The following is a 10,649-nucleotide window of genomic DNA, read 5'->3' on the forward strand; positions in this document are numbered from 1 at the left end:
AGAGACAGTTACTGTCTCACAAACGCAAAAAAACAATCACTGTCTCAAACACAGAGACAATCACCGACTCACAAGTAGAGATAGAGACTATCATTCTCACAGATAGTTACTGTCTCACAAACACAAGCTGGGACAATCATTGACTCACAAACACAAGCAGAGACAATCACTGTCTCACAAACACAGAGGCAATCAAATTCACAAATACTGACACTGTTGGAGACATTAGATTTAGACAAAGATGGAGACAATCAAATAGAGACAGATGTTCTTCAACATTGAATGAACGAAGACTTCTTAGTCTTGGACAATCTTGCATAGAGTTGGTCAATGTTGTGGATGATCTTAGATTCTATATATTATATTCATAAGGGGCGCTCTTCCACAGGGGTTTTACCATTGCAGTAATTTAACCATTGGGAGTGAGAGAGGGAGTATGGTTTTACACCGCGTTTAGCAATATTCCAGCAATATCATGGGGGTCTTCTTGTTCACCCAGCAGCTTAGGGGGATTAACAGTTATGCTTGCTTGATTGTGCAAATACTGTTCATCCCTGTGAGATATGGTCCAGTAAGCTGGGGTGGGGGTGGGGGTCCAGATTCAATTATTTACAGACCGCCGCCATAAAGCCATAATATTGCTGAGTGAGGCTTTAAACAACAAACCAACCAACCCTTTTGTAATTGGGACCTGTTATCATATTTATTACTATGTAACCTAACTTGCAAAATTTGATGCCATATTTGAGAATTTTTACAGATATTTATCGTAGACAATTCATCACAGCCTACCCAGATAAATTCACTAGGATTCTCACACATTTACAGGTACAGACAGAATGTGTTAAAGATAGGACATAGCAACCAAAATATTTTAACGGAATCACAATAAAACAGCTTAAATGAAAGTAACCTATATTAGCAAATTAGACACAAAGATCTTCAACTTTTATATAATGAAGCCCCCAGCCCTCCACGTGAACATCCATGCAAACACCATCTGGCCAAAACATCCTTCAGAAATACCAGAAAATATTTACTATCAACTATTATCTGAATCCTTTTACACTGTGGGCTCGGTGGGGGGAGTAAGTCAACAGATCAGACCTCGCTTTTGTCCCCAGCTGATATTGCTCCATTGCAAAACATTTTCGTTTCTGACACTTTCCTCACTTTCAAGGGCAGACCTGATGTGATAATGCTGTATGATAACTGTCCCGGGGCCTCTGATTGGCCGACTCCAGTGACGCTGGACTCCATGTAGACTCCATAATGGTCACTCTATCTGCTCGCTGTGTCATTGTACCAGTGGGGCACATTTTAATTGATATCTGCTTTATCTTCTTCCTGATCTTTTGTTTTTCAGCCCCCAGGAAACCCAGAGGGGAGTCAAGGTGGGAAGGTGTGAGCGGTAAAAAGATCGAGGAAGTTGTGGAGATGCGAGACATTGGAAGAAAAAAATATCAAGCTTTTCTGTTACTGCAAGATACTGCTTCTATTTACCAGTAAATATTTTCCTATTTCTTATACCAGTCTGTTTGATAAACAATGATAATGCTTGTAGCCATGACGTTATCACCTAAAGGTAACAAGACTGTTGATATAAGAGACTGGTATCTCTGTGAACATGTCATATTTTGTGTATTACTTTATATCATTTGTGATGAGACAAAAACTAGCGAATCAAGTTACTGGGCACTTTTATCATGAATCAGGTTTAAGGTTTGTAAATGTGTTGACATTATCTGTAGCGACAGAGGCATCGGGTTACGCATGCCCAGAGGCACTTTCAGATTATCTCAGTTTTGTAGATGCCAATCTTGTTTACAACTTGTGCCTTCAAGCTTTGAATAAATTGTTTGCGTCATTCCAACGTGGGTAGATCAACAGGAAATCTGTAAGGTTATGTGAAAACTTCTGTAACAACAACTTTTGATTCATGTAAAGGTTAATACATGGTTAATCATATTGAACCAAGGTCAAGGTTGCAGTGATGTTTGAACTTACATGTACAAGATGTTCAGGTTCAGCTGAAACATTCATTAAAATTCTTCTTGCTCCAGTTCACTAGATCTAGACCTTTCATTGATTGGCTGATCTATAATCAACAAATTAAAAAAAGTATGAAATATATATAGCAAATATCTAACTGTTTCATAAAAACTGCGTCAAATGAGTGTAGATCAAGTAGTGATGGGAATATTCCTCCGGGTATAAACTGTATTTCACAATAGGCTTGTGTTATTGAAATATTTCATGAGGTGTTTTTATCAGATTAAGCCTCATTATCACTGTTTTTATTATCATTATTTATGAATAAATGAAACTCGGTATCAGTTCAGCAGGTACTTTCAAGGTGTAAAATGTTGGTGTGACTCTCTCACTGCAGCTGTGTGTAGACAGACGATTGACAGGCACATCATACTGGTGACAGCCCTTACAAAGAAACAAAGATCCACACCTTTGCTAGTTATTCTTTACGTGTTTTTCCAAGTATCATAGCCTTGATCTGATTCAGGATGAAAATAGCCTACAAAGTCACAATGGTTGTTTAAAAACAAACATATTGTCCTTGAGAAGTGCTTCAAAAAGTGTGTATTCTGATCATTTCTTTATGACTTTTGTCGGCAAATGTGTGCTAATTACATGTATGTGAACACTGCATGTTTGTGTTCATGTGCAGCCAGGACTTATGTGCCAGAGAGCCTGTTGTATAATGTGCCCAGTGAATAATCATTGAAATAAAGTGTGCTCTTCATTAACCTGTGATACAAAGCTTATGCCTGTGCATGTAGTGATGTTTTGAATGTTGTGTCCTGAAAAACGCTACTGCAGCAAACACTGACAGCAAAGTCCTGGTTGTGTGTTACAGCTCGACTCAACTGCTGGAAGCTTTAAGGAAGGCTCCCTGGGAGGTTTCTCAGTCTCATTCCTAGACTAATGCTTAGTCTCGGAATATGTATAGTTGTGACAGAATAATTCCTGTTAGATTGAAAAGGAGCCTTAGATGGGAGATTCAGAAGCTGAGGAACTTTATACTTGGTTCATTTAGGGTTTAGCATTTCAGAAAGGGCTGGGCGGAAGGGAAAATATGCAGTTCAGGGACTGTGTGACACATCCCATCATCTACATCAACGGGTTAATTTTATCAGACATTTAAGATTGCTCTGTCAGTCTGTGTTTTAAACTACTTATGTGAGACCCTTGTCTAGTAACAGTTTGGTTGGTCTAAAAAGCACATGTACAGGTTGTAATAGTCCTTTATTTACACTAAATTCCTAATAGAATGATGACAATAGCGTTTGTGCTATATTTGCCCCGATGTTTCAGGCACAAATTGATTAAGGATTATGATTGTGAATGGTTGGTTTGTTTCAAGAAAACATGTAAATTGTTGTTAATTTTGTCTTTTTCTCAAAGTTATGTGTTGAATAAATGATTTATACAATGAATTAAAATAATGAAAAACTTAATGAAAATATGTGATTTTGGCACGTATATGAGAAAAATATTTTAAACTTGATCAAAGATTTGTTGAGTATTTTGATTGAACAAAATTAATTTTTCTGCAAAATCAATTATCTGCTTACAACTAGTCACTGCATCAGTGCAGGGTAGCTGATACTAACTATGATCCAGTATTGGAGAATCCTTTCTGAGGAGGAGGAAGACACATTCCAGCGTGTCAGTAACACAGAAAACAACTAAACAGATCAATGCTCATGACGTCAGTCACTGGATTGTCTGGTCACGACTCGGTTATTTACAGTCTCCAGTTATGTAGCTGGAATATTTTCTGGAAACTAAGTGTGATATACTGTACATGTACTGTATTTATGTGCTAAATGCATCCTATGTATGTGAAAGGCTCTCATTGTGGGTAGTTCACAACACTTTCTACTGTTTCCTTATATTGACATGGCTACAGTGATTACTTGCAAGCTGCCTTTTTTGTGTATGCTGTGTAGTACTCCCCTACTCTGGTTTACAGATTCTTGACTACTGTATGACAGATCAATTTATGCATACATTTATGGTTGTATATGATTGTAGCATTTGGTTCACCAATAAGATACACTCTGTTAACCAAGTGTCTTGCTTCAGTAATTTTGTCAATGAGGCGAGATTGTGTTCCTTAGGTCTCATACACTGTATACTAGATTATGGTAATAATAAACGCATGAATGATAGCATTTCTTTACTTTCTTTAGATAACATTTTGTTCTTTTATATGTTTCAGTATTCATTTCGAAGATTTAGTGCTCATTAAAATATTTACATGCCCATAATGATTAAGCAAATTTTGTACACTTTTTTACTTCTCACAGATGTTCTAGGCCAATAAACCAAAAAGCATCTTCAAGAAGAGATACTTTTAATGGTTTTTGTTGGTGAAGTACATCTTAAAGCATGCAAGTTCTTAATGAAAGAATTCAGAATTTATCTTTTTTAATATTCTGAGCACCATAAGGTTTGTTATTTCATTTTCTTGAACACGTTCTCTGTGGCATGTTTGACAGACACACATGAAATATGACAAGGGTATCAGCGAGCATGTCCTAACACATGTGGGATGGTAGGTAAGAAACGATACTATAGGTTTAGTTTATTTTCAGTGACTACAAAGTTAACTTTAAGAATTTGACCTGTTAGTGTATTTCCTTTTCTATCCCTTGGGTTTGGAATTTTAGGTCGTAAAATCCCTGTCCATACCTGTCTAGGGGCGGTGGGGTAGCCTAAGGGTTAAAGTGTTCGCTTGTCATGCAGAAGACCCGGGTTTGATTCCCCACATGGGTACAATGTGTGAAGCGCATTTCTGGTGTCCCCTGCTGTGATATTCCTTGAATATTGCTAAAAGCAGTGTAAAACTAAACTCACTCACTCTCTCCATACCTGTCTATACCTACCCTTGAAGATTCAGGTCTGAATTCCTCTTCAGCATCTCATATCAGAGGGGTCAGCATCGCTGACATGGTAGATATGTGTTACTGTATTCAAGCTGCGTAGACAGATACTCATGATGTCAATCACTGTATTGTCTGGTCCAGATTGGATTTACAGACAGGTTGTGTATTCCAGCTATATGGTGGCAGTCTATAACTAATCAAAGTCTGGACCAAGGATGTAGGGCTGGGACAGGTAGGAAAAAGTGGAATCAAGTACCCGCATGTACTTACCCGAATCGGAATCGAGTACCCGGAAATGTAAGGAACACAACGCTTCTGTCAACTTTCTGAATATTCAATCACGAGTTGACAGAGATTATTATAGAAAATTCGAAAGGATGGCAATAAGACATTAAAACAGATCTTAGGCTTTTTAATTTACGTCTGTTAAACCAATATAAAGAGTAACACCATTACTTACATTCATCGGTAAAACACAGAACCTTTCGTTCCCGCTGTTACCGTAACTTTCACTACTCACTGCTCATGCGCAGATAAATTACAGTCGTTAATAATAACCTTCATATCATTAATCGGACAACACCAATGATGTAAATGAGAGTTCCCTCCCTTCCCGGGTACTCGATTCCAAGAAATAGGACTCGATTCCAGCTGTACCCGACCCGGATTCGAGTACCCGAGTACCCGTCCCAGCCCTACAAGGATGAGGACTATTTTTATGGATATACAACTTCTTTATTCTGTATAGGCAACGTTTCGACATAGATTCTAATGTCGTTGTCAAGCAAGTGACTTGAAAACGACATTAGAATCTGTCGAAATGTCGCCTATACAGAATAAAGAAGTTGTATATCCATAAAAATAGTCCTCATCCTTCATCTACCCAACTTCTAGAATGCCAATCAAAAAAGTCTGGACCAGACAATCCAGTGATAAACTATCATCAATTGGGATGCCATGACATGTGTTTATTGGTATAGAAGCTGCATGGAATTAATGTGGATTTGTACTTGGTAACATTACCCTCATCTTAGCCTGTTCTTTCATACATATACGACTTATCATCTTGCCAACATCCCTTTGGTAGCAAAAATGATTTTAATAGCATGAAGCATTCTATCAAGCAAGCCATCCTTTGATAAAACTATGATAAAACACGTTCACTAGAATGCTATGAAGCCAACTGCTGCCGTGCTGATGCACTGGAACGGATCTGCAGGTTCCCTGCACACCAGCTGCAATTCTGTAGGATAAAATTGCAAAAATATTGAAAAGTGTTTTGTCTTTTTTGTGAAGTGGATGTGACATTGCCTTTGATGTTGCTCTTGAAAGAAACTGCCATGCCAAGAAATGATGATAACTGAAGTTCAGCATCTGTTGGAGGTGACACAAGGCTAAATGAAATGTCTTATTGCATTTTCTATGGCTTAGCAAAGCCTGAGTGCTTGTGATGATGGTAGGTGTTTCTTGAAGTCGTTGAGTGTAAACTGGCAATGCATACCAAACCTGTCTCTTATGTTTACCTGATGTTGGGAGTGGTTATAACATATACTACGTAAAGTCATCACTCTAGGGGGCGTGGTGGGCGAGCTGGCTAAGGCGCAAGGCTAGTGATCCAGCGAGGTTGAGGTGTCGGGATCGAGCCCACCTGTGACCTGGTGTAAAAACCTTGGAGTCAACTTTGTGTGCAGACTCTTTCAGTGTTGTCACAACCCCTAGTGTACAGTACACAACCCTGTGCACTTAAAAGAACCAACGAATCCATTGGTATTTGACCAGATGGTGGCCACATGAATACGTACAAACACCTAGTTGCGGGTACAGCAACGTGCAGTGAACATGGACAAAGTACTGTGACTATGTGTCCGAGTCCACCCAGCTGTGAATGGCTACCTCGTTAGGATGAGAAAACCACAATAACTCGGTGCGCCTAGTGGCTGCAAGAGTTGTATACTCCCCAGGGAGTTGAGATTGATAAAGCTATGTTGAGATTGACATCCAATGATCGAGGGAAAAAATAACAGCGCCTTGCGCATGCACTAGTGCGTGGATATGTGCGCTATATAAATATCCTATAATAATAAAATAATAATCACTCTGAATTGCTGCGCTTTATAAATGCATGTATTGTTTTTATTATTATTATGTTTTACAGATTAAAGATAGTATGCAGCAGAGAGGGTTCGGGTGATCCTGGCACAGTCAGGCTGGTAAGGCTCATCATCAGCTCAGGGCCCTTGCCCACTCTACACGCAGCCCAGACAGCGAATGGGACTTCTCCCAGGAAACGCTGCCTCGTCGAACCCACCAAGAACTTTCCGGAGAATATGAAGGCTCCCCAACACTGCAGCCTTCTGCATTACCCAGAGTGTCAGAAGGGCTGTACTCCCGGTGGAGAACCCGGGCACTCTCCTGATCTGCGCCAAGAGATCAGGAGGTACCAAACCAAGGGCACCGAGATGCAAGCGAGACATTTCAAAGGCGAGGTCCGCATATTTATCATGCTTTTCCCGAATCTTGCCAATCACATTGGTGTCAAAAGGGACAGAAAATTCAATGATATAAATAAATTCATTGGCTTTATCAAAAAGGACAAGATCAGGTTTGTTGGCAGGAATTCTTCTGAGGCTGTATATGGGCCTATTCCACAGAAGTTTGAAAGCATCATTTTCCATGACGCCCTGGACATGTTCAGGGTCGTACCATGGATGGACCTCGGAGTCAAAGCCACAGGCATGTCGGAGACGGTAGTAAAAGCAACGAGCCATGCCATCATGTCGTTTAAGATATGCTGTTTGTGCCAAGGAAGGGCATCCACTGACAAGGTGTTGGACAGTCTCTGTAAATTCATTGCAAAGTCGACATTTCATGTTAATATTCTCTTTAAGAATCACATTTAGGCGATTACGAGTGGGAAGTGACTGGTCCTGAGCAGCAAAAAGGAAGCCCTCAGTTTCACATTTAAGACCAGCTGACTTCATCCAGGCGAAGGAGTCGGTGGGATTGCTATTCTGTTCAACACACTGCATGTACACACGATGCAATGGCTTCTCAGAAAGCTTCTCCACAAACGACCGACTCTGGGCAGACTTGGTAAAGGACTTCACCTGGTTTTACCTTACTCCCATCGCTGTACCATCCAGCAGTACATTGCCATCAGCAAAGTCAACCTCAAATCTCAGATTCTGTCCAACAACCTTGGCACGCTTAAAATAACTGTGGAATTCCTTGCTTTCATCATGAGTCTTCACATGCATCACCAGAGGATCATCCGATAAATAAATATGTGCAAAAGTACACAATAAAATTCTGTCATGAAGAGCCTCCACATTAATCAAACCCCGACCTCCAGAATTGATTGGCATGTATAAACGGTTAAGAGAGGAACGAGGGTGGTGGGCTCTGTTATCAGACATGATCCTTCTGGTCAGACGGTCAAGACTCTGGATGTCTTGTTTTGTCCAATCAACTACTCCAAAGGAATAGGAGAGGACTGGCACAGCAAAAGTATTGGTGGCTTTGACCTTGTTTCGAGCATTTAGCTCTGAGCTCCAGATTTTCTTTAAACGAGATTTATACTCAGCCCGAAGTTTTTCTTGAATCTGGGCATTCTGGAGCTTGTCTCGAACTTGCATTCCAAGATAGGTGTAGGCCTGATCTTCCACAAGATGCTCAATAACTCCTCCCCCTTGTAACCTGACCGATCCATCATTAGTTACCTTGCCACGTTTCAAATGAAGAGTATTACATTTGTCGAGTCCAAATGTCATGCCAATATCATTAGAAAAGGACTCGACAAGGAGAACCTGCTCTTTCAAATTGGAATCTCCTTTGGCAAGGAGTTCGATGTCATCCATGTAAAGGAGATGAGTAAGAGGTGTTGGGGATCTGTGCTGAGGAGGTCCGGGATGGTAACCCTCCTCTTTATTGAGCAGAAAGCTCAAAGGATTTAGAGAAAGACAAAAAAGCAAAGGACTAAAGGAATCCCTGAAATATTCCCTTCTGATTGGAATAGATTCCGAAGTCTGAACCTGCCCTTGTGAGTACATCTCAAGTTGAGTCGACCAGCAACTCATCAAAGACTTGAGTAAATCAAGTAGTCGCTCAGGGAGGTCAATACAATGAAGAGACTTCAGAATCCATTCGTGAGGGACAGAGTCGTATGCTTTTTTGTAGTCAATCCAGCACATGGAGAGGTTGCGGTGATAAGTTTTAGCCTCTTCCAAAATCATTTTCTGTACAAGAAGTTGATCCTTGCACCCCCAACATCCCTTTCTTGCTCCCTTCTGCTCTCTGTAAATGATATCATTGGAAGAGCAGTAAGATGACACGAGGTTTGTCAAACACCCTGTGAATATTTTGTATTGTGTATTCAAACATGTGATAGGGCGGAAGTTTTTGGGATCAGTCAAGTCTCCTTTCTTGGGGAGAAGTATTGTGCGACCTTTGCAGAACCATGGAGGAACATCACCTGTGTCCACGAGAGTATTGTAACAGTGTAGTAACGGTGTTTGGACACAGGGGAACAGTTTCCAATACCGGTTTCGAATGCCATCAGGCCCTGGAGCTGTATTAGATTTGGACTTTTTTATAACACTTTTCAGGCAATCTGGTGAGATGTAACAGACAAACGACCTAGTTACCTTCTCATGCATTGCATGGTCATAATCACGGACCCATGGTGCCTCAAGGTTACAGTTGCCGGGTACAGACCACAACTGTTTCCAGAACCTTTCATTGGCATCCATGGGAGGCCGTTTGTCATGTTCACCATCACCTTTTGTTTTCAGTTGCCTATAGAAGTGTTTTTCATTGGTTCTAAAAAGTTTATTTTGTTTGATGAATTTATTTTTCTTTTCCCATTTTTTCTTTCTTTCAGTCCAAACCTTTATTTTTGCCTTAAGGGAATCGACAATTTGGAGAAGTACCTTTTCTTTTGTTGTCTTGTATTGTAATTTTAATTTTCTCCAAATTGACTTTTGCCGTTTTGACATTGGACTCCCTGATGATCTTAACTTCAGGCACAGTTCTATCCAGGAAATGTATTTTCTAGTTTCCGTTAGTTTTACTTGAAACCGGTTTTTCTTTGGTGTTTTGTTCTTAGTGTTAGATGTTTTTTCTTTGGAAACTGTGTGAATTTCCTCCAAGGTTCGAGCAGCAGCATAGACACAACAATTAACTTCATGTAATGAACAGTCCGATGAAAGTTTCATAGAAATAATATCATTTAATAAATTGATTTCATTTTTGGGAAAAGATTCATTTGTTTGTTTAATTGGCCTCCGATTTTCTAAAGGTATGCCAGATATTTCATCATAAATAGAATGAAACAAAATATACACAGGGTTTTCGGAAAGGTCTGCAACTGAAGAAGAGGAAGAGTGAGGGTCTGAAATTTCGGGGCCAATTAGCTCTTTGTCGGAAGAGTTCCCATCAGCAAGAGGAAAGAGGTTGACACGGACGTCCATTAGAAGTTTCAGGGTCTGCTGCCACTTGAGCATTCTGTTCATGCAAAGGTTCCTGACGGGCACCAGTTGTGGGTTGAACTGGCTCACGGGGCAAGAGATTTTCAGCCGCCGGAATTGATCTCGAAGATTTTGCTCCGTCAGGTAAGCATACATGGGCATGGCATTGTCCCAATGCAGCTTAAGCGACTTGCCATTTATTCGTGGATTATCAGGCCATCCTGTCGCTTTCGCACACTCTAGTAGTGTGGATTTTAGATGGTTTGACCAAGATATT

General features: G+C 40.2%; 1 protein-coding gene across 1 annotated transcript in view; it reads left to right on the forward strand.

The window, feature by feature from the left end:
• Positions 1 to 4,190, forward strand: part of LOC124263808 (tubulin-specific chaperone D-like) — a 96,439-nt gene extending 92,249 nt beyond the window's left edge. Inside the window, 1 exon segment of the mRNA XM_046698537.1 lies at positions 1,367 to 4,190. Coding sequence (XP_046554493.1) covers positions 1,367 to 1,408 — 42 coding nt within the window. The 3' untranslated portion in view covers positions 1,409 to 4,190.
• The last annotated feature ends 6,459 nt before the right edge of the window (positions 4,191 to 10,649 follow it).

The sequence above is a fragment of the Haliotis rubra genome, unplaced genomic scaffold (assembly GCF_003918875.1).
Source record: "Haliotis rubra isolate DU_JTF1 unplaced genomic scaffold, ASM391887v1 Scf9, whole genome shotgun sequence".
Classification (NCBI taxonomy): Eukaryota; Metazoa; Mollusca; class Gastropoda; order Lepetellida; family Haliotidae; genus Haliotis; species Haliotis rubra.